The sequence below is a fragment of the Hyperoodon ampullatus genome (genome assembly GCF_949752795.1).
Source record: "Hyperoodon ampullatus genome assembly, chromosome: 5".
In the NCBI taxonomy this organism is placed as follows: Eukaryota; Metazoa; Chordata; class Mammalia; order Artiodactyla; family Ziphiidae; genus Hyperoodon; species Hyperoodon ampullatus.
In genome coordinates this window covers 78,555,433-78,580,318 of record NC_136918.1, presented here as the reverse complement: position 1 = coordinate 78,580,318, position 24,886 = coordinate 78,555,433, and the positions used below count along the sequence as shown (strand labels likewise).

Genomic DNA, 24,886 nt, shown 5'->3' with positions numbered 1-24,886 from the left:
GATATCATATGATATTTGTCTTTCTCTGTCTGACTTCACATAGTATGATAATCTCTAGGTCCAGCCATGTTGTAGCAAACGGCATTATTTCATTTTTTTTTATGGCTAGTATTCCATTGTGTATATATACCACTTCTTCTTTATGCATTCATCTGTCATTGGACATTTAGGTTGCTTCCATGTGTTGGCTATTGTAAATGGTGCTGCATTGAACATTGGCATGCATGTATCTTTTCAAATTGTGGTTTTTCTCTGTATATGCCCAGAAGTGGGATATGTGGATCACACGGTAGCTCTATTTTTACTTTTTAAAGGAACCTCCATACCTTTCTCCATAGTGGCTGTACCAATTTACATTCCCACCAACAGTGTAGGAGCTTCCCTTTTCTCCACACTCTCTCCAGCATTTATTGTTTGTAGACTTTGTTGATGGCCATTCTGGCTGGTGTGAGGTGATACCTCACTGGAGTTTGGATTTGCATTTCTCTAATAATTAGCGATGTTGAGCATCTTTTTATGTGCTTTTTGGCCATCTGTATGTCTTCTTGGAGAAATGTCTATTTAGGTCTTCTGCCCAGTTTTTGATTGGGTTGTTTGTTTTTTTGGTACAGTAAGTCACCTACATATGAAACTTCAAGTTGCGAGCTTTCAAAGATACAAACATGCGTTTGCATGTACAGTCACATAAGTTAGTTCATGTGTCTGGCATTCATTGTCATGTGCGTGCATCCTATACAAGTGTACAGTACTGTATAGAGTACAGTAGTACAGTATCTTTATTTCAAGCTAGATCTGCAAGAGAATGACTTCATTGAACTCCTTGCTATGCAACACAAGGAGCTTACTAATGAAGACCTGATGGAATTGGAAGCCGAGAGAAAGTACGAAGAGAGACAAGAGGAAGAAGAAGTAACTGAAGAACCGAAGAGATTCATGATGTAGGAAATGACAAGGGGATTTTCTTTATTTGAGGAGGCACAGGACCCGAACGTAGAATGGTACAGAAAGGTTGTAGCAGCTGTTCAGAATGCAGTCCAGTGCTACTGTGTCATCTATGACAAGAAAAGAAGAGCTACTACCCAGACATCACTGGATCGTTTTTTCAAGAGGGTAGATAGAATTGAATCCAGCAAGGAACGAGAACCTGTGCCATCAATGTCAGGCATGAGTGAAATTGCAGCTTGCCCTCCATCTCCTATTGCTGATGACCCTTCAGCTCTACCATCTCCCACTTCCTCTCCCTCCTCTAGTCAGTAAGTCTTCTTACCTTTTCACTTGATGCCAGCCCGTGTATGCCAGCTGTTGTACTGTACTACTCCACTTTTCAGGGTACTGTACTGTGAGATTAAAAATGATTTCTTTATTTTTTGTGTTTGTTTTTATGTATTATTTGTATGAAAAGTATTATAAACCTTTTACAGTACAGTACTATATAGCCAATTGTGTTAGTTGGGTATCTAGGCTGATTTTTTTGGACTTACAAACAGATTGGACTTACGAATGCACTCTTGGAATGGAACTCGTTCGTATGTAGGGAACTTACTGTATTGAGCTGCATGAGCTATTTGTATATTTTGGAGATTAATCCCTTGTCAGTTGCATTGTTTGCAGATATTTTCTCCCGTTCTGTGGATTGTCTTTTCATTTTGTTTATGGTTTCCTTTGCTGTGCAAAGCTTATAAGTTTAATTAGGTCCCATTTGTTTTTTTTGTTTTGTTTTGTTTTTGTTTTAAAGAAGATGTTGGGGGTAGGAGTTTATTAATTTATTTATTTATTTTTGCGGTGTTGGGTCTTCATTTCTGTGCGAGGGCTTTCTCTAGTTGTGGAAAGCGGGGGCCGCTCTTCATCGCAGTGCACAGGCCTCTCACTATCATGGCTTCTCTTGTTGAGCACAGGCTCCAGACGCGCAGGCTCAGTAGTTGTGGCGCACGGGCCTAGTTGCTCCGTGGCATGTGGGATCTTCCCAGACCAGGGCTCGAACCCGTGTCCCCTGCATTAGCAGGCAGGTTCTCAACCACTGTGCCACCAGGGAAGCCCTCTTATTGTTTTTATTTTCATTACTCTAGGAGGTGAATCCAAAAAGATATTGCCGCGATTTATGTCAAAGAGTGTTCTGCCTATGTTTTCCTCTAAGAGTTCTATAGTATCCAGTTTTACATTTAGGCCTTTAATCTATTTTGAGTTTATTTTTGTGTATGGTGTTAGGGAATGTTTTCATTTCATTCTTTTACATGTAGCTGTCCCAGCACCACTTATTGAAGAGACTGTCTTTTCTCCGTTGTATATTCTTGCCTCCTCTGTCATAGATTAATTGACCATAGGTGCATGGGTTTATTTCTGGGCTTTCTGTCCTGTTCCTTGAACTATATTTCTGTTTTTATGCCAGTACCATATTGTTTTAATTACTGTAACTTTGTAGTATAGTCTGAAGTCAGGGAACGTGATTCCTGCAGCTCCATTTTTCTTTCTTAAGATTGCTTTCGCTATTTGGGGTCTTTTGTGTTTCCATACAAATTTAAAATTTTTTTGTTCTAGTTCTCTGAAAAATGACATTGGTAATTTGAAACAGATTGCATTGAATCTTTAGATTGCCTTGGGTACTATAGACATTTTGACAACGCTGATTCTTCCAATCCAAGAACATGGTATATCTTTCCATCTGTTTGTGTCATCTTTGATTTTTTTCATGGGTGCCTTATAATTTTTGGAGTATAGGTCTTTTGCCTCCTTAGGTAGGTTTATTCCTAGGTATTTTATTCTTTTTGATGCAGTGGTAAATGAGATTGTTTCCTTAATTTCTCTTTCATTGTTAGTCTATAGAAATGCAACAGATTTCTGCATATTAATTTTGTATCCTGAAACTTTACCAAATTCATTGATGAGCTCTAGTAGTTTTCTGGTAGCATCTTTAGGATTTTCTATATATAGTATCTTATCATCTGCAAACAGTGACAATTTTATTTCTTCCTTCCAATTTGGATTCCTTTTATTTCTTTTTCTTCTCTGATTGCTGTGGCTAGGACTTCCAAAACTATGTTGAATGAAAGTGGCTAGAGTGGACATCCTTGCCTTGTTCCTGATCTTAGAGGGAATGCTTGCAGCTTTTCCCTGTTGGGTATGATGTTTGCTGTGGGTTTGTCATATATGGCCTCTATTATGTTGAGGTAGATTCCTTCTATGCCCACTTTCTGGAGAGTTTTTATTGTAAACTGGTGTTGAATTTTGTCGAAAGCTTTTTCTGCACCTATAGAGATGATCATATGGTTTTTATTCTTCAGTTTGTTAATGTGGTGTATCACACTGAATGATTTGTGGATATTGAAAAATGCTTGCATCCCTGGGATAAATCCCTTTTGAACATGGCATATGATCCTTTTAATGTATTGTTGGATTCAGTTTGGTGGTATTTTGTTGAGGATTTTTGCATGTATGTTCATCAGGGATATTGGCCTGTAATTTTCTTTTTTGTGTGATATCTTTGTCTGTTTTTGGTATCAGGGTGATGGTGGCCTTATAGAATGAGTTTGGGAGTGTTCCCTCCTCTGCAATTTTTTGGAATAGTTTCAGGAGAATAGGTGTTAACTCTTCTCTAAATGTTTGATAGAATTCGCCTGTGGAGCCATCTAGTCCTGGACTTTTCGTTTGTTGGAATTTTTAAATCACAGTTTCAATTTCAGTACTTGTGATTGGTCTGTTCATATTTTCTATTTCTTCCTGGTTTAGTCTTAGGAGACTGTACCTTTCTAAGAATTTTCTTCTAGGTTGTCCATTTTATTGGCATATAGTTGCTTGTAGTAGTCTCTTATGATCCTTTGTATTTCTGTGGATTCAGTTGTAACTTCTCCTTTTTCATTTCTAATTTTATTAATTTGAGCCCTCTCCTTTTTTTTTTCTTGATGAGTCTGGCTAAAGGTTTGTCAATTTTGTTTATCTTTTCAAAGAATCAGCTTTTAGTTTCATTGATCTTTGCTATTGTTTTTTTGGTTCTATTTCATTTGTTTCTGCTCTGATCTTTATGATTTCTTTCTATCTACTAACTTTGGGCTTTGTTTGGTCTTCTTTCTGTAGTTGCTTTAGGTGTAAGTTTAGGCTGTTTATTTGAGATTTTTCTTGTTTCCTGAAGAAAGCTTATATTGCTATAAACTTCCCTCTTAGAACTGCTTTTGCTGAATCCCATAGGTTTTGAATTGTGTTTTCATTTTCATTTGTCTCTAGGTATTTTTTGATTTCCTCTTTGATTTCTTCAGTGATCCATTGGTTGTTTAGTAGCGTATTGTTTAGCCTTCATGTGTTTGTGTTTTTTGCAGTTTTTTTCTTGTAGTTGATTTCTAGTCTCATACTGTTGTGGTCGGAAAAGATGCTTGATATGATATCAATTTTTAAAAATTTACTGAGGCTTGCATTGTGGCCCAACATGTGATCTGTCCTGGAGAATGTTTCATGTCCACTTGAGAAGAGTGTGTATTCTGCTGGTTTCAGATGGAATGCTCTATATGTAACAAGTAATTCCATTTGGTCTAAGATCTGTGTTTCCTTATTGATTTTCTGTCTGCATGATCTGTCCAGTGATGTAAGTGGGGTGTTAAAGTCCCTTACTGTTATTGTGTTACTGTTGATTTCTCCTTTTATATCTGTTAATATTCACCTTGTATATTGAGGTACTTCTATGTTGTGTGCATATATATTTACAATTGTTATATCTTCTTCTTGGATTGATCCCTTGATTATTATATAGTGTCCTTCTTTGTCTCTTGTAACAGTCTTTATTTTAAAGTCTGTTTTGTCTGATATGAGAATTGGTACCCCAGCTTTCTTTTGATTTCCATTTGCATGGAATACCTTTTTCCATCCCCTCACTTTCAGTCTGTATGTGTCCCTAGATCTGAAGTGGGTCTCTTGTACACAGCACATATACAGGTCTTGTTTTTGTATCCATTCAGCCAGTCTATGTCTTTTGTTTGGATCATTTAATTTGTTTACATTTAAGATGATTGTCAATATATATGTTCTTATTGCCATTTTGTTAATTGTTTTGGGTTTGTTTTTGTAGGTGTTTTCTCTTCCCTTTCTCTTTTGTTCTGTTCTCTAGTGATTTGATGACTAACGTTAGTGTTGTGTTTGGATTCCTTTTCTTTTTTGGGTGTGTATCTATTGTAGATTTTCAGTTTGCAGTTACCATGAGGTTTTGATGTAGCAGTCTCTCTCTCTCTCTCTCTCTCTCTCCCTCTCTGCCCCCCCCATATATATATATATTATATATATATATATAATATATATATATTCACACACACACACACAACCATATATATATATGATTGTTTTAAGTTGTTGGTCTCTGAATTTCAAATGCATTTCCAATATCCTGCATTTTTTGTACCCTCCTCTTCTATCGATTGCTGGTTTTGATATCATATTTGTGTGTGGATGATTTCCTACCTTTACTGTATGTTTACCTCTACTGGTGAGATTTCCCATTGGTAATTTTCTTGCTTCTAGATGTGGGCTTTTCTGCCGAGAAGTTCCTTTAGCGTTTGTCATAAAGCTGGTCTGGTGGTGCTGAATTCTTTTAGATTTTGCTTGTCTTTAAAGCTTTTGATTTCTCCATCAAATCTGAATGAGAGCCTTGATAGGTAGATTATTCTTGGTTGTAGGTTTTTCCCCTTTCGTCACCTTAAATATATCATCACTCCCTTCTGGCCTGCAGAGTTTCTGCTGAAAAATCAGTTGATAACCTTACAGGAGTTCCCTTATATATTATTTGTTGCCTTTCCCTCATTGGTTTTAATATTTTCTCCTTGAATTTAATTTTTGTCAGTTTGCTTACTATGTTTCTCAGCATGTTCCTCCTTGGGTTTAATCCTGTATGGGATTCTCTGCACTTACTGAACTTTGATGAGTGTTTCCTTTCCCATGTTAGGGAATTTTTCAGCTATTTTCTCTTCAAATATTTTCTCAGGCCCTTTCTCTCTCTCTTCTTCTTGGACTCCTATAATGCAAATGTTGGTGCATTAAATGTTGTCCTAGAGGTCTCTTAAACTGTCCTCATTTCTTTTCATTGTTTTTTTCTTTATTCTGTTCAGCAGCAGTGATTTCCAACTTTCTGTCTTCCAACTCATTTATCCCTTCTTCTGCCTCATTGCTATTGATTTCTTTTAGTGTATTTTTCATTTCAGTTATTGTATTGTTCATCTCTGTTTGTTCTTTGTATCTTGTAGCTCTTTGTTAAACATCTCTTGTATCTTCTCAGTCTGTGCCTGCGTTCTTTTTCTGAGATCTTGGATCATCTTTGATATCATTACCCTGAATTCTTTTTCTGGAAGGTTGCCTATCTCCACTTAATTTCGTTATTTCTCTGGGATTTTATCTTGTTCCTTCATCTGGAATATATTCCTTTGTTGTCTCATTTTATCTAACTTTCTGTGATTGCAGTTTCCCCTCCACAGGCTGTAGGGTTGTACTTCCTCTTGCTTCTGGTGTCTGCCCCTGGTGGGTGAGGCTGATCTAAGAGGCTTGTGCAGGCTTCCTGGTGGGAGGGACTGATGCCTGCCTATTGGTGGGTGGAGCTGAGTCTTGTCCCTTGTTGGGCAGGCCTGTGTCAAGAGGTGTGTTTAGAGGTGGCCATGGGCTCAGGAAGATTTTAGGCAGCCTGTCTACCAATGGGTGGGCCTGTGTTTCCACCCTGTTAGTTGTTTGGCCCGAGACATCCCAGCACTTGCACCTACAGACTGTTGGGTTGGGCCAGGTCTTGTTGTCTAAATGGTGGCCTCCAGGAGAGCTCAGACCAATGAGTACTCCATGGTATCTCTGCCACTAGTGTCCTTATCCCCACAGTAAGCCACAGCTGCCCCCCACCTCCACAGGAGACCCTCCAAGACCAGCAGGTAGGTCTGGACCAGGCTCCTATGAAGTTACTGCCTTTTCCTGGGTCCTGGTGTGCACGAGACCTGTGTGCATCCTCTAAGAGTGGCATTTCTGTTTCCCCCAGTCCTGTGGAGTTCCTGTGATCAAGCCCTGCTGGCCTTCAAAGCCAAATGCTCTAGGGGCTCCTCCTCCTGATGCCAGACCCCCAGGCTGGGGAGCCTGGCCCGGGACTCAGAACTCTCACTCCTGTGGGAGAACCTCTGCATTATAATTATTTTCCAGTTTGTGGGTAACCCACCCAGTGGGTATGGGATATGATTGTTTCACAAATACATTCCTCCTACCATCTTGTGGAGCTTCTTCTTTGTCTTTGGATGTAGAATATCTTTTTTGGTAGTTTCCAGTCTTTTTTGTCGATGGTTGTTCAGCAGTTATTTGTGATTTTAGTGTTTTTGTGAGAGGAGGTAAGCTCAACTCCTTCTACTCTGCCACCATGTCTCCAATCCTCCTTTACTTTCATACTGAGAGTTGTGGGGGATGAGCTTTTTGCCTTCCCCAGATGGTTGAAGCTTACAATTTTTGTTTTTGGAAACCCTACCACCTCCTTATTTCTATTATTTTTGCAAGAAAGGTATAAAGAGAGTTGGAGTGGAGGTGAGATTTGTGATCGAGAAAGCCCTGGACTCCCTTCTCCATCTTTCACCTCTTTCTGTCTGATTGGTTCCTGTCCAGCAGCATATTGAAGCAGGAGATGATTCTGAATTTTACACTTTAAAAGGATGAATTTTTGATGTGGAATTATGTATCAATAAGTGTTGTTTCAAACATCTTTAGACATATATAAACATATGCCTATGAGAAGTCCACAGTGATATCTTTTAGATTGCTATGTTTAAAAGTTTTCTTAACAGCAAGAGAAAAAAAAAAGCAAGGAAATTATGTTTCTCACCAACTATGGGAGGTCCAGTGCTATAATCACATTTTACTCTTTGTTCCTCTCTTGCCTCTCCTTATTGCTTCAAACTCTGAAGCTACAATGACACTCAATTAGGAGTTTGGAATTTCAAAGGTACACACTGTCCACTAACAAATAGATTTTTAAAACTGCTTGAATTCTCCTGTGATGTTTTAAGCACAAAGCTGTGAAGGCACACTCCTGTCTCATTAAAGGCAAGTCTTGGGGCTTCCCGGGTGGTGCAGTGGTTGAGGATCTGCCTGCTAATGCAGGGGACAGGGGTTCGAGCCCTGGTCTGGGAGGATCCCACATGCCGCGGAGCAACTAAGCCTGTGAGCCACAACTACTGAGCCTGCGCGTCTGGAGCCTGTGCTCCGCAACAAGAGAGGCCGCGATAGTGAGAGGCCCGTGCACTGCGATGAAGAGTGGCCCCCACTTGCCACAACTAGAGAAAGCCCTCGCACAGAAATGAAGACCCAACACAGCCCAAAATAAATAAATAAATATTTTTTAAAAGGGCAAGTCTTGGGCATGTTTTTCTTTGTCAACCAGAGCATCATGGAGGGTCAGGACCCTGGTCAGATTTATCATTGGTGCCTTTCCAGCTTTCTTTTCTGTTTCATTCTACTGCAGTGCTCCCTTTCTTCCATGTCCTAGGACCCTAGGGCTCTTTTGTGATCTTCTGACTGAATCCTATACCAGTCCTGCTCTCTCTTATACCATGACACCCCCATACTCAGAATTATCCCGTTTTACCCTCATCGGAACTGTTTATGGCTGTCTCTGCTTTGAATTCTGATTAATTATTGACATTAAAAATGTTCATGCTAACACTGAAGGTGAAAATTTCTAAGTTCTTAAGCATGCATTCGTTTTAAGAAGGAATGTGTTTCTTAGGTTTGTTCACTGAAAAGGTCTGGAAACAGTGACAAACTCAGTAACAATGAACCTCCCTCAGGCATCTCTAAGAACATTTTCTACTTAAAGGAACCAGAGCACTTTGGAGGAATGTCTGATTCCAAATCTGGGGCAGGAAGCATTTAAAATGAGTACAGAACATGTTAGAAAGTAAGGCAGCTATAAATGATTACTGGGCGCATGTTGAAAGGACCCAGGAGCCAATTAGAAAGGTCCCCAGTGACTAAAGATAGGAACATCTGGGCATTAAAAAGAAAAATAACTGGAATGGACTGGAGCACATCACATGTGTTAAATGCAAGAGTTCCTTATGTTACTTTTAAACAAAAGGTTACCTGTGGAGGTTGCAAGGAAACCAATTCATTAATTTGAAAACTGGCAAATAAAGGGACAGAATCAAGCATTTATTCTACATTTCTTATATGACTTTTACCTCAGGATAACCAAATAGGTAAAGTAGAAAAAAATACTACCATCTTGCAACCCCTAATGAAATAGTCACCAATGTCTGCTTAAAACATTAGCTGAAAGATTGATGGAGAACTTTATAAGGATGAGTCACACTGATAGTATCTACTGCTCAATCTTAATATCACAAAAAGAAAATCGATGTATACCTTAGGATGTCATACGGTAGGGTGTACACAGTGCCACCTATGACATTTTCTTGCTAAAAATTCTAACCTGTATCTGATGAAACCTCAAAAATCTGTTTACAAGAAATAGGGGAATTAGAAGAATATGTTAAATAACACCATGGGGAGGCAATCAGCAAAACCTAAAGCAAGGTAAATTCAAACTAATGATCTAGTTTCTTCAACAAATAAATGACGAGAAAAAAAGGAGGGAGAGACCTATATGGCATGCATCAACTGTATTCAGTGTGTGCACCTATTTAGAATAAATCCACTGTAAAAAAAAAATTGTGAGTCCGTTGGAGAAATTGAATCATAATGTCATTTGATCATAATGTGCTGATAACAAAGGAATATTTTTTAGTTATGTTAATGGTATTCTGGATATGATTTTGAAAAGTTATTATTGTTTTGAGATAAATACTGAAGTGTTTATAGATGAACTAATAGGCTGTTGGGGATTTGCTTTAAAATAATCCGGTTGGTGGGAGGGAGTGGGTAGGATTCAGACGACACAATAGTGGCCATATATTGATAATTGCTGAAACTGGGTGGTGAATGCATAGTGATTTGTAATACTATTCTCCATAGGTGCTTAGTGTTTAGACTTTAAAAATTAACTGCATACATATGCTATATATGATAACATAGTTTTATACATTTGTATGTATATAAATATATATATAGTTTTAAAATTATACATAAATTGTGACTGTATCTAAAGTTGATTTCTAATTGGAGAATTATGTCTTGGAAGGAACAAGGCTTTCTAAAGAGCCCCTTGCTGGCCATTGCAGCCCCCTACCCGGAGTTTATCAGAACAGTATTGGCAACTTGGCATCTTGTTTTAGCACTTCTGGGAGGTTGCTGATCTTTACCTCAATGGCCAAGGGTCATAATCCATAATATTCCCACCAGATTCATTATTGTTATGATAAGACACACGTGAGAAGTGCTTTTATAAAACTTACAGCTGATAAAATGTTTATGTTGTAAATTCGTAATTTCCTAGTCAGCAAAACATGCATATTTTAAGATAGCACTAAGCATAGCACCTTAAATATAGTACATGTATCTTACATAAAGAGTAGGATATTCATTTTTAAGTGAGTTAATCTTTATAAATGAAATTGTATCTTGCAGGTATTTCTCATTTTGAGACATCAGATTTCCTTTCTCTGAAACATTTTTCTCTCTTTTCTAGGAAGTTATTTTAGGTTCTGTGAAAGAGATGCTTTCTCATCTTTAAGGCTTACCAGAAACTCTGATTTGAAGAGAATAAATGGATTTTGCAACAAACCCCAGGAAAGCCCAAAGCCTCCAACCCGTAAGTTTTTATTAGTCTTTCTAGTTATGGACTAGGCAGCTCCCAAAGACTAGAATAACTTGGAATCAAAAGAACCTAGGGGCTTCCCTGGTGGCACAGTGGTTAAGAATCTGCCTGCCAGTGCAGGGGACATGGGTTCGAGCCCTGGTCTGGGAAGATCCCACATGCCGCGGAGCAACTAAGCCCGTGCACCACAACTGCTGAAGCCCGCGTGCCTAGAGCCCATGCTCCGCAACAAGAGAAGCCACTGCAATGAGAAGCCCGTGCACGGCAACGAAGAGCAGCTCCCACTCGCCACAACTAGAGAAAGCCCTCGCACAGAAACAAAGACCCAACACAGCCAAAAAGAAATAAATAAATTTATTTAAAAAAAGAAAAAAAAGAACCTAAAAGAGAGGTGGTCACAGGGGTCCCTATGTCATACCCTATCATGTAGTTCAGGCCTCCCAAATTGTGCTTATATTAGCTGCGCTTACATGTGGCAGTGATTTCTTCATTTTTCTCGTTTGTCATTTTCATCTCTTGCCTCAGGGGTTTGACTGGAGCTTTTTATAGGACGATAGATGTACCAAAGTAAATAGTGGTCTATAAATCATCTTTTAAGGAACCTCAAAGATGAACCAAATCAAAAAATGATGTTTTGGGTAAAATATAATTAGGGCTATGCACTGGCTTGTACATTGACTTCAGCCATGTTTAGTCCTATCCCTAACTCCAAACCCTGTCATTGTCACCACTGTGGAAGAAGGAGCATAATATATAAACTGTAGGGTCCCAGGAACTGTTTGCTTGTTGCTTCTTCATGGCAGTGCACTAGGGCCAGGCAGGTATTGGTGAGTGGAAAAGAATTATTCTCAAAGAATATTTATCAAGAGCTTCAGAATGTTTATACCCTTTGACCTGGTATTTCACTTCTGGAAATCTGTCCTAAGGAATAATCCCTATATGTGGAAAAGCTTTGAATGTAAAGATGTTCCCATTTATATATATATATATATATATATATATATATATATATATATATGGAAAATGAGAAATTAGTCTAAATGTTAAGTAATCTGGGAATGATTAATCATATATGTTAGATCTACTTGATGAGGTTGTGCAGCTGTTGGAAATAGGGCTTATAAATACCGCATACTGGCATGGAAAGTGTTTGTCATCATGTTAATGAACAAAGCAGGATACAAAATTTTATATTGTGCATAAGCACAAGCATGGTACATATAGAAATTACATATATGTACATATGTATGGGGATAAGAGTTAGGAAACACACCAAAATAAAAATATAGTGATCATGCTATGACAGGAGAATTAGGGGTGGTTTTTATATTTTTCTTTTTTCCACATCTATACTTTCTGAATTGTCTTTAATGAGTATATAGTACATAAAATGGAAAAAAAAAAAACTCTAGAGAAAGTTGTGCCAAGCGCTGGAATGGTTAAAAGATAAAATCACAGCAGTTCTATTTCTGTACTTCTAAACCTCTTTTCTTGACTTTGGTTCTTTAGGGATTTTTTTCCAAGTGACCTTCCTGTTCCTTTTGCTGTTGCCTTCTGGTTAAGTGAAAGGTGCAGCTTAAGCAAAGGTGATGTGTATGTAGTCAAGGAGATGGTCTGTCTGCAAGAGAGATGTAGGCATTATATGGAAGTTGGATGAGATTATCTCCAAGGTCCTTTCTAATGCTGACATTCTGTGATTCCCTAGCTTTTTCTGCTCCTTGTCTTCAGTGACTTGCCCTTCCTTTGAAAGGCTCTCTTATAGTCTATGGTTCTTTCTTGTTCATTTTCATCTTTGGCTGCTCCATTTTCCTCTGCTGCCTCTTTCCCCTGTCTCCTTTCTGGGTCATGCCCCAAGGCTCAGCCCCTGGTCTTCTATGCTTCTCTATCACCCTCACTGGCTCTCCCTTTGCACCAGTGGTTATCTCCACTCCCAGCTTATTAATGAAACCTACTCAGATGGCATGAATTTAGAGTCAGTAGATCTAAAATGGCATTCATGCTTTTTCCTCTCCTGACTGGTTCTTTTCACAATCTCCTTATCTTGGTTAACAATACTGTTATTGTCTTACTCATCCAAGTTTGAGGTTCTTCATGAATCCTTCTTTGTCTTCATCTCCAAATTCTTTCAGTCATCATCAGATTGACTTTGTTGTCTCTCTTCCTGCTGTTATAACTCTAGTTCTGACTATATCACCTCACCCTTGTATTGTAATACCTTGTATTATAATCTTCTGTTTGGACTTGCTACCCACTCTGTCCTATCCTTTTGCTTTCCATCCATTGTGCAGATTAAATTTTCTAAAATGTTAACTTCTTCCATGCTTCAAAGTGTACAATAGTTCTCGAATCAGGTCTAAAAAGCTTAGCCTGTCATTCAAGTTCTTTTATAATCTGATTTTACCTACAAACTTTTTTTTTAATTCTACTGAAGTCAAACAGGCTCCTCACTGTTCTCTTTTTAGTTCATCCTTCTCACCTTTATAACTTTGTTCATGGTGTTCTTTCAGCTTTCAATGGCTATGGCTTATATTGGGAAATAATGCTTTTATTTTACTTCAGTCCTCACAGAATTTTTGAATTTCATTTAAGAAATGAGTAACCTAAGAAATTCCATCCAAACAAAGGTCTAATTAGCTTGAGATTTCTCAATGATTCTGTTTAGCAAATAGCTAAAAAGCACAAATAGCATTTTAATGTTGCTAAATTTGAGAGCCAGTCTCATATAAGTAAGATATCTTCTCTTGTTTTTCTCATAGACACTTACAGCCACAGAGTGCCATTGCATAAGCCTACGGATTGGGAGAAGAAGATCCTAATATGGTCAGGTCGCTTCAAAAAGGAAGATGAAATCCCAGAGACTGTCTCGTGAGTGCTGAATTTAGGGTTGTAAGCAGCTTTTCTTTTTCAGTAGTCTGTTTTAAAGGAAAAGCAGTTCCTCTGAGTGTGACTACTTAAAACCTTTCAACCAAATTTTAAAACAGTTTCCACTTCTCTAAATATTTCCTCTTTGGCAAGTACCTGGAATAATAACAGTGCTGGAAAATCTATGTGTTATCATTGATACCTTATGTAGTGCCTAGTGAAGAGCTGTTAGATACTCTGAAGTTAGCTCATTTGATATCCTCTCCTAGCTACAGAAAGTGACTAAATTAATTTTTCTTTCTTACATTTCATTGTTAGTATATAGAAATGCAACAGATTTCTGCATATTAATTTTGTATCCTGCAACTTTACTGAGTTTACTGATGAGCTCTAGTAGTTTTCTGGTGGCATCTTTAGGATTTTCTATGTATAGTTATCATGTCATCTGCAAACAGTGACAGTTTGACTTCTTCCTTTCCAATTTGGATTCCTTTTGTTTCTTTTTCTTCTCTCATTGCTTTGGCTAGGACTTCTAAAACTATGTTGAATAAAAGTGGCAAGAGTAGGCATTCTTATCTTGTTCCTGATCTCAGAGGGAATGTTTTCAGCTTTTCACTGTTGAGTATAATGTTAGCTGTGGGTTTTTCATATATTGCCTTTATTATCTTGAGGTATGTTCCCTTTATGCCCAGTTTCTGGAGAGTTTTTATCATAAACTGATATTAAATTTTTAAATTTTATTTATTTATTTATTTATTTTTGGCTGCATTGGGTCTTTGTTGCTGTGCGCGGGCTCTCTCTAGTTGAGGCGAGCAGGGGCTACTTTTCATTGTGGTGCACGGGCTTCTCATTGCAGTGGCTTCTCTTGTTGCAGAGCACAGGCTCTAGTTGTGCGGGCTTCAGTAGTTGTGGTATGCAGGCTCAGTAGTTGTGGCTCGTGGGCTCTAGAGCGCAGGCTCAGTAGTTGCGGCACATGGGCTTAGTTGCTCTGTGGCATGTGGGATCTTCCCGGACCAGGGCTTGAACCCATGTCCCCTGAATTGACAGGTGGATGCTTAACCACTGTGCCACCAGGGACAGTGCCACCACTGTGCCACTGTCCCACTACTTTCATTTGTCTTTCTGTCTGCTGTTCTGTTTGGGTGATCTCCATTATTCTATCTTCCAGATCACTTATTCTTTCTTCTGCATTATTTAGTTTGCTCTTTATTGACTTTAGCCCAGTTTCACCTCAGCAAATGAGTTGTCTAATTTTGATTGTCTCCTCTTTATAGTTTCTAGGTCCTTGTTCTAGTGATCTGCATTTCTAGTGATTGCCTTTCTTAATTCCTCCAGCATTTTTATTACCTCACTTTTGAACTCGGGTTGTTAGACTGGAGAGGTCTGTTTCTTCAGTCTAGAGAAACAAACCAACTTGTTTGTTCTTTCAGGAGATTTCTCTTGATCTTTTAATTGGGAGTGGTTCCTTTGTTTTTTCATTTTACTTATATTTCTCTGACTATGAATTTAAGGGAAACAGTTATCTACTGTGGTCTTGAAGGGCTATTTTTATGTGGGAATGACCCTGTGTAGCCTGTGTGAGTCCAATATTTTTGGTGTGAGGGCTGTTTTTGGTATGGATGTCTGCCACATCTTTCCTCAATGTGTGTTGGCTGTTATCTCCTTCATAGTGGTGTGATTTGTGTTGTGGTAAGCAGAGCCTGCACTGGATCTTGTGTTGAGTGGGGCCTTCTCTTTGCTCTGCGGTTGTCACAGCCCTGTCATGGGCAGGGTCTGCTCCCCGGTTGTTGGAAGAGAAGCCCCCAGATCCATTTCTAAGCTGTGATGTGAGGTAGGCAGGAGTGGAGTGCTCCAGCTGGGAAAGGAGCTGCTGTGTATTCCCCCCCAGGAGCTGACTACCCAGACATGTGCTCTGTGAAGCAAGGAAGAAGTTAACATTTTAGAAAATTTAATCTGCACAATGGATGGAAAGCAAAAGGATAGGACAGAGTGGGTAGCAAGTCCAAACAGAAGATTATAATACAAGGTATTACAATACAAGGGTGAGGTGATATAGTCAGAACTAGACATGTGTCTCTGCAAAGACATGTGCACTGTGCAGGCTCACAAAGTACACTGTTGTTGGCGTGGCCCTCAGCCCCGCCTCTGCTGTGGAGATGCCGGTATCGGCTCTGATTTCAGCCCCACTTCTGTGTGTGTGCACCCAAGAAACCTGTTGCTCCTGGCACAGGACCCATCTCAGCTACAGGAGAGCCAGTAATCAGCTCAGATTATCCCCAGGCACTGCCACAGGCATAAATTCGCTGAAGTTGCACACCCGCAGGGAATCGCCTCAGATTTCAGCCCTGCCTCTGTATGCGGGCAACCACCCAGCACTTGCACACTCCCAGAACTCATAGCAGCTGAGCCGCACCCACTGTGAGCTCACCAAGAATGAGGCTGCTGTGGCAAGACCCTGCTCCTACCTAGCGTGCTGACAGTGGGGCTCTGGTGATGGGCATGGGCTCTGTCCTCCACACACTTCCAGTTGCAGCCTGGACTACACTTGAGGCCCTTCGGGCTGCCTCCGCACAGCCAAACTGAGTCTTCTGCCCGGGTTTGTCTGCTGAAGCCCAGGTTTCAGCCCTGAGCTGCTGCACACACACCAGGAGGCACGTGTCTTGGGCTGGGAAGTACAGCAAGGTGGCCAGGGCCACCTGTGCTGGTCTCTCTCTGTCCTGCCTGCTGTAAGCTGGCTGCTTCACTCTCCTCTGAGCCTCTGAGGCTTACTGTCTGTCCCAGTGGACCTACCAGTCAGCTAAGGGGCCTCCCAGTGTGAGGGACCTTTTCCCCTTTCACAGCTCCCTCCCAAGGGTGCAGGTCCTGTCCCAATTCCTTTTTTTTTTCTTTCTTTTGTCCTACCCAGTTATTTGGTGATCTTTCTTGCAGCTTTAGTTGTATGAGATCTTCTGCCAGTGTTCGGTGGGTATTCTGTGAGAATTGTTCCGAATGTAGATGTATTTTTGATGTCTTTATGGGAGGATGTGAGTTCTATGATACATCCTTCTATCTTCATCTACACCCCCTTATTGTGTTTCACATACAAAGTGAATTGTGAAAATGCTCCATCCTCCCCAAAGTCCTGTACGATCTCTAGGCCCCATCTCCCTTTTTATATGTATAGGCACCACTCTACTCCTGATTTGTGAGACACAGAGATTTATATCCTTCTGACAACTTCAGAAAGGGAAATTTTAACTTTCTTTCATGATCCCATTGTATTACTAGGTTTGAGATGCTCGATGCTGCAAAGAACAAGGTCCGGGTGAAGATCAGCTATGTAATGATTGCCTTGACAGTGGCAGGATGCATCTTGATGGTTATTGAGGGCAAGAAGGTGAGAGTGGACTTTCCATCTATCTTTGTGTATTTTCCACAAAAAAACCTAGAGGAAGTCAGGGGTTGACCCTTGTATTTATTCCCTGTGATGAGGAGGCTACTTCCTACATGAGAAATGATAAGAAACAAAATAAAACATAGTAGGAACAAACCTGAGATATGATGCCTGGAGATAAATAGCAAATCCTAACTTTGGCAAGGTGAAGGACTAAATTAGTTTTGGTTAAGTAAAAAAAAGTGTTTAGTTATCACAGATGTCATAAGTAATGTAAAACAAGAGGTATGACACTGGCATACTTACTAATAACTCCTTGCATGTCTGTAAAGCACTCTCATTTTTTTATTGATCCTCCCTCTGCTCTTGGTGAGTGTTCTTATCACTGTTCTTTACTTGATGTTCAAACTGGGCCATATATCTAAGCTCCTAAGTGGTACATAGGAATTCAGGTCCAGAAATCCAGTCATTATTAACAGCTATGTTACTGTGTTCCAAGTACCTTGCTGTTATCTTTTTTTTTTTTTTTTTTTGCGGTACGCGGGCCTCTCACTGTTGTGGCCTGTCCCGCTGTGGAGCACAGGCTCTGGACGCACAGGCTCAGCGGCCATGGCTCACGGGCCCAGCTGCCCCGCGACATGTGGGATCTCCCGGACCGGGGCACGAACCCGTGTCCCCTGCATCGGCAGGCTCTCAACCACTGCACCACCAGGGAAGCCCTGTTATCTTATTTAAACCTCACAACAACACTGCAAGATAGATAATAATATTAGGACCTCATTTATAGATGAGGAAACATAGCTTAGAAAGCTTTAGTAACTTACCCAAGTTCACACACATCTCCCTAATGGCAGAGCCACAGTTTGAACCTAGACCTGTCTAATTGAGGTGATGGTAAAAGTGCTCCCAGTTATTGATTGCTCCTTATGTAACAGGTATTGTTAAACTTATTTAATGACCACAATAATTCTAAGAACCTAAGAGGTAGGTTCTCTTATTATCCATGTTTTGTAAAAGAGGAACCTGAAGCTTAAAGATGTTAAATAATTTTCCCAATGTCACATAGCTAATAAGTGGCAAGACAAAAATGTGGAGCCAAGTTTGCCAGTTACCAAACTGCATACTATACTATCTTGTGATTAAAATAGTTATTTTTATATGCAGCAGTACTGGCCAAGGTGTTATTTTAACACCATGTCTAATTCTATATATCACAGCTTCCATGTAGAGATGTCTCGTATCTATTGTCAGATATTTAAAGGGTTCTTCTGCAAACCCAGTGGTAACTGACTTCCTTATCCCCAGTGAGTCCAGAGTAAAAGAAATGAACTTCTGGCTCTTTAGAGTCTTGGAATAGAAGATACTGACCATTTAGACTGATGTTATGGGAGCATGAAGGGCAAGTGTGGAGGCCTGGGTGAAGTTCTCTTGACAACTCTGTTCCTGCTCCACTTCAGGATTTTTTCTGTCTCCCTCTTTGACTTTTGATGCTTAGCTCTCAGACTGAACCTGCAGAAGCATGTAGACGGGACATAGGGCTTTCTAGAATTCTGAGAAGTCTGCATTGCTTTTGTCTACTTAATTATACTAACTGAGTTTATTTATTTATTTTTAAATAAATTTATTTATTTATTTTTGGCTGCATTGGGTCTTCGTTGCTGTGCACGGGCTTTCTCTAGTTGCGGCGAGCGGGGGCTACTCTTCGTGTGGTGCGTGGGCTTCTTATTGCGGTGGCTTCTCTTGTTGCGGAGCATGGGCTCTAGGCGTACGGGCTTCAGTAATTGTGGCTCGTGGGCTCTAGAGCACAGACTCAGTAGTTGTGGCACATGGGCTTAGTTGCTCCGTGGCATGTGGGATCTTCCCAGACCTGGGCTCGAACCCATGTCCCCTGCATTGGCAGGCAGATTCTTAACCACTGTGCCACCAGGGAAGTCCTACTAGCTGAGTTTAAATACTCCAGAAACAAATCACTCCTGAGGTCTTCCCTAGCCTCATCCAAGGGTATACACTGTATACTTTAAAGAGTTCCTCTCCTGTTCTATACCATAAAATTTTATTATTTCTCTTTTATGGAACTATCCATTTCTAAAAAGTTGGTAAATGCTACTGGAATGAAGACCTTTTGAACTTAATGTGATTTAGAAGACAGAAATTAGCCATTGTGTTTTGTCCTCTCCATCAACTTACCAGTCCGATTCTCCTCCCCTCCCCATACTTAATTCTCTACATGTGAAATCACACAGATAGAAGAAAATACCACCTTATAGGGTGCTGTCTTCACTCATCTGGTATAAAAAATTTGAGACTGGTCTGTTTATGTAAGCTTCAAAGAGATGTAACAAGTCACAGGGAGGGAAATAAGGGAAGAGGATGGTTGTCTCTCCTCCACTCCTGTTTGCTCTCGAAGGATGGAAAAGCAGGGTAGACACTGCTGGGAGTCGTCAGTGGTAGTATTTGGTGAAGTCTGGGATTCCCAAAGCTGAATGTTTTTAGTACAAGAGGAGTAAGGAACTAGAAGGGTGTGAAAATATACAAATGAGTTGGGGAAGGAGAAATGGTAGCAACAAAGAAAAGTGAGAGGAGGGAAAAAAGGGATAGAAATGGAAACAAGAAGGTATTTAATACTAAAGAGAGGAAAAGAGAAAGACAAGGGAATACATTATAAAGGGAGAAGAGAGGCTGGAAGGTTTAAAGAAAGAAGGCCAGAAAGGAAGAGAAGGTAGAGGTGTGGCATTTCTCTCTGGTGCTTGAATGGGTGAGCTGCTGTTCTAGGAAGGATCAGAGGAGGCAGAAGGCGCGTGGAGGGGCTGCTGTGCCCGGAGCACAAGCAGCCAACCCTTCCATGCCTGTACTTCCCGTGTCAGCCTGCTGGCGTCAGTGCAGTGACATCCTCCCCAGACCAGCATAAATAATCACTTGTTCAAATTGGTTTCACTTTTAGGCTGCCAAAAGACACGAGTCTTTAACAAGCCTGAACCTAGAAAGGAAAGCTCGTCTGAGAGAAGAAGCTGCTGTGAAGGCCAAAACAGAGTAGCAGAGATATCCATGTTGGCTGGATTTTGAAAATCTAGAAACAATGTTGCAGTAACAGGCCTTATTAAAATGAATGTGGTATAAGTTCGCTAATTCTGTTCTAGAGCTACAAATAAATTTTCTTAAAGAAATGACTTGTCTATATTTTACAGCTTTGATCCAGGTTAAATGCAGCCTCAGCTTTTTTGAGAAAATGAAAGAATGAAAAGTGAGACAACTTGCTTGAACTTTAATATTAACTCTTCTTTAGAGAGTCAGGTCCTGTATCTTACTTTAATTCCCATTACCAAAGTGACATCTCCCCAGAAGCCAAATGGTTTCTAGTTCTGCATTTCTCTCTCTTCTGCGTCCTCATTTATGAAGAGATAAGGAGGGCCAGCTGAGTACACTGCCCAGGTGCACGTTGGAGAGCTAACCTCCCCAAATACCCTGGTGTTTCTCGAGAGCCCTGGGAAGCAGCCAGACCACACTATGCCTTTGTCAGGCGTGCTGGTAGACAGAGGCTTTTAGAACAGTCTTTGAAAAAGTCCCGGCAAGGTGATGATGGAGGTCTGGCCACAAGTTTCTGAGGATTTTGAAATCCCAGCACTGTGGAGTTGCTTGGGGCCAGCACAGTCACCTCTTCTGCTCCATGGCTTCCAATTCCCAACCGGTCCTTTTCCTTCTGCCTTTACACTAAATTTCTCAGTTATGAAAAATCTATCAAATGCATTTTCTTATTAGTGTTGAAAAATAAGCATTTGCATCTGGTATGTATCTTATTTACAGTTCGACGAGGGTGCCAGGTTGTCTCACATTTAGGTATGGATGCTGGTTTCTATTTAAGTATTTCATTTATTCTCACGTGCTTCAATAGTATTAACGGATGGCAGGTCCACATAAACATCCCAACCTGCTGGTTCTCTTCAGAGGGTTATAGCAGATTAAAAAGTAATATATGCAGCTGTTTGGGAATTTGGTTTAATAAAATACTCAGTAAAATGTAATGCACAACTCTACCTACAGCTTCATAATCTATCTGATGATGTTGTGTCTGTCTGTATACTTTACAGTACTTTAACCTTAGCTTCATTTTAGATATCAAGCTCTTTGATTTTTATCACTTGCAAATTTATCATCAAAAAGCATTGCTTTGTATACATTTTAGCAGATTAGTTTTTCCTGATTATTTTGGAACACTTATGTTACGTCTTATCTAAATATGGGTTTTAAATATGGGTAAAATCTAATGTACTTCTTTTTAAAAGTGTATCATCTTTCTTCATAGAATACCATTTTTAACTTCTAAAGAAGCATTTTAAAGTGTTGTATCATGGAGATATATTGTAATAAAATGTATGATTAAGTCAAAGCTCAAAAATGCTACCATGCAGCAAGAATTTATATAATCATTTCTCATTTTGTGTCAACTCTCCTATTCATTAACTTATAGTGACTACCTCTTTTTGGGTTAAATATAAATTTCATGCCCCTATCTAATCCCACTTCTCCAAGTACCCTCACTTATCAACTTCTTAGCAGTCACTCACCTACTCGTAACTCTAGTATCTTATATTGCTTACAACTTGTCAAGCAAATATTTCATGAGCACTATTAAAAGCAACAAGGGCAAAACTGTCTTCTTTTGTATTCTATAATACCTACTTTCAATTAAGTGATCATTGTACTATGTTTTGCTTAATTCCTAGATTTTTTCATGTTTATCATGTCTCTATAGGTAAAATGGGCAGAAAACATTTTCCACTTTATATTTCCTGTAAGCCCTGTTTGAATAAAGTTAACATGTGAGGCTATGGTTAGATACTTTTAATCAACAAAAATAATAGTATAGGGAATTGACTCCAAAAACCTATTGAAAACAGGCAAGGAATGAAGTTGTGATGGTGGTATAATTCATTGTTATTCATCAAACATTACTTGAGTCCCTCCTATATAGAAAAAGTAAGAATACAAAGATAAATGAAACATACTTGACTCCGCAGAGCTCATAGTTTACCAGACACATGGCCCTTGAAACCATTACAACACAAATTGGTAAATGATATATTTTGAATTTTATAACAGAAGCTATAGCAAGCAAGAAAACCGAATTCAGCTGTCAGCTGTGGCTGGAGGCAGGCAGCCAGTGATGGTTACACAGAGTGGTGATTTTCTGAACTGAGTCTGTAGCATGGGTAGGGTTAGGTTAGACCTAATGAAAGAGAGCAGCCTCATTCAGACATTGAGCTTGCCCTGAGGATCAGGACAGGGCAGTCTGACGAGGTAGTGAGAAGTCCTTCAGTAAAATGCCTTTATAATTTTGTTCTGGTTTATTTTTAATTTTTATTTTAATAAAAACTTAAAACTTTTAGACTCTCAGAACAAACACAACCATTGCTTATTTTTCCCAATTTACAAACTTGATTCCATGGACCATTTCACGTCCCATCGTGTAGGCTATCACTTAAAGTGTGTGAGTGGCATCTGACATAAATCTCCAATCCACCACCATCCTAGGCTTATTCTCTTAATTCATCTGATCGCCCAAACCAAATACCTTGGAGTTATTCCAGACTCCCTTGCTCCCCTCATTTAATCAGTCATCCTGTCTTGTGAGCCTTACTTCTAAATTTTTGTCAAATATATTGATCCTCTAGAATAGTCACTAGAGGAACAGAATGAGAATCTGCTCAAGGACAGACACAAGAGATTAATAACAGACCTCAAGATTAAAGTCAGAAGCCCTGGGATCTAGACTTGCTTTTCCAACTGTGTTGCTTTGCAAATTGAGGTTATAGGTCTTAAAATCTTGTAATTCAAGGCAATGTTTTAAAAAAAAACACAAAACCATGCCAAAATTGAGAGGAAACCATCTTTTAAAATACCTTTTTTTTGGCCAATTTGACTCTACTACTTGATTTCTAAAGGGTTTAGTAATTACTCATCCACAATTTAACTGTTTTGTCATTTCCTAATGCTGCTGATGCAATGATGTTTTCTGTAGGATGACAAGCTGCTGAGATTACGACATCTGTATGGCCTTGTAATTTCTGTACAATCTCTTTAGTCTGAAGGTTCCAAATGTAAACCAGGTTATCCTCTGAACCAGACACAATCCACTTTCCACCAGTAACTGAAAAACTGGCAAATACGCAGTATTTCTCATTCTTGTGACCAGTATATGTCTTCAGGCATCTGCCTCTGCTATAATCCCATAGTTTAAGAGTATTGTCCAAAGTTGCAATGAGAATATATTTACCATTTGGAGAAAATTTTACAAAAGAGACAGGAGGGTTATCATCATCAACAAGTGTTTTTAAACACTGACCTGATGCAGCGTCCCAGATTCGACAGACACCATCATAGCTACCTGACACTATCAAGGACCCGCTACAATTAAAGTGAACAGCAGAAACTGGGTCAGAATGAGCAGACAAAGTCTTAAGGCACTTTCCTGTTTTCACCTCCCATATTTTCATGCTCTCATCAAAAGATCCTGAAATGATGAGGTTAGATGGTGGGTTGAAATTACAGCAAAAAACATAATCACTGTGCCCAGTAAGCGTTTTCAAACATTTTCCAGATCTCACATCCCAAATCTTTAGAGTTTTATCATCTGAGGCAGAAACAAGACGACCGGAATCTGATGACCAGGCAACATCTGATATTTCCAGATTGTGTCCTTTAAGTGTTTTCTCATGTTTTCCATCATAGGCTCCCCAAATTATAATTACTTTATCAGCAGAAGAACTTGCCAGCCATTCTCCATTAGGACTAAACTTAACTGATGATACTGCTTCCGTATGTCCCACCAGAGTAAATTTCAGAGCATAGTTTGGTTTTTCAGACACACACTTGCTCGGATTGGCTGATGAGGAGAGAGCCGACTCTGCTTTGGCACCTCCTGACTCCTTTGTAGTCATGACTCTGAAGCTCCACGTCTGTAGGCTGGCTAGATGTCCGGTCCTGAACCAGGCAGCCAGTATTTTGGCTCTTCTGTCCAGTAAAATGAAGATAAAAAACATCGGACTCAAAAAAAAAATCAACAAACTAAAAAACGGTCTTTTAGTGACAATAATTTCTGTATCGTGTTTAAACTGCAATATACACTGATACAGCAGCACGGCTTGGACCGCTTCAGTCTTTCCTCGCTTCTTCCTCTGTAAACAAATACTTGAGAAATACTATTAAAAGGGTCCTGTGCGCTGTCGGCAAGTAAGGTATTACTGCTGGGTATCCTGCGAATGTACAAAGCGGTCCAAAGCTGCACGCGGAGCAGTGGGGCGATGGGGGGTGGGCGAGGGGTGGGAATCTACAGAAAGTATTTCTCACCGCTCCTCACCCCAGCTCTGAAATGTATGAGACTACTGAGCACCCCTACCCACCAGACTTTAGGTACTCTACTTGAGCATGAATGAATCACCGCTTTAAACAGATATCAGAAGCTAAGCGAAAACCTGCGTGGGCTCGGTTTCCAGAGGTCCAGGCCTGCGGCTCACCCTCCACACCGCTCCGTAGCGAACTAACGCGAGAGCAGCACAGCCGGGCGCATGCGCAGAGACTGCCCCCTCCACCACCACTTCCGAACCGAGGTGGCTTGTGGGGGAAGCCCGCTTGCGCTTGCGCAAAAGAAAGGCCTGAGGTTTTCTTCCGGCCTTCTGCGCTTTCGTCCTCCACGCGCGAGCAGTACGCTGCGTTCTTGGGCGAGAGGGAAAGTGAACAAGGCTTCTACCAGACCTCACTGGCTAGCGTGGGAAGCAGTGAGTATTTCGAAGAACATTCATTACTTTTTGGAAACCGTGTGACGAGAACGGACTGAATTTTGCGATGCCCGTAGCTGCAGGGTTAAGCCCGCATTTGGATGTAAGGCGCTCAGACCGCGCGTTTCTTAGCAGACCGGGGCCCACCCAGCGCCGATGACTCTGCGTATATTCCGG

The 24,886-nt window shown here is 40.1% G+C and overlaps 2 protein-coding genes across 3 annotated transcripts in view; one reads left to right on the top strand and one right to left on the bottom strand.

Annotated features, from left to right (window-relative positions):
* Positions 1-20,101, top strand: part of FAM162A (family with sequence similarity 162 member A) — a 37,760-nt gene extending 17,659 nt beyond the window's left edge. For both annotated transcript variants that reach the window (XM_079705466.1, XM_079705467.1), the window contains 4 exons: positions 10,574-10,696; positions 13,459-13,567; positions 16,832-16,940; positions 19,879-20,101. In XM_079705466.1, the coding sequence (XP_079561592.1) occupies positions 10,574-10,696; positions 13,459-13,567; positions 16,832-16,940; positions 19,879-19,971 (434 nt within the window). In that variant the 3' untranslated portion in view covers positions 19,972-20,101. The remainder of the gene's footprint in view (positions 1-10,573; positions 10,697-13,458; positions 13,568-16,831; positions 16,941-19,878) is intronic.
* Positions 20,102-22,879: 2,778 nt separating this feature from the next.
* Positions 22,880-23,923, bottom strand: WDR5B (WD repeat domain 5B; the record flags this gene model as incomplete). Its single annotated transcript, XM_079704956.1, has 1 exon — positions 22,880-23,923. Exon 1 carries the CDS (start codon positions 23,870-23,872, stop codon positions 22,880-22,882), a length of 993 nt encoding a protein of 330 aa, XP_079561082.1. The 5' UTR covers positions 23,873-23,923.
* Positions 23,924-24,886: the final 963 nt, after the last annotated feature.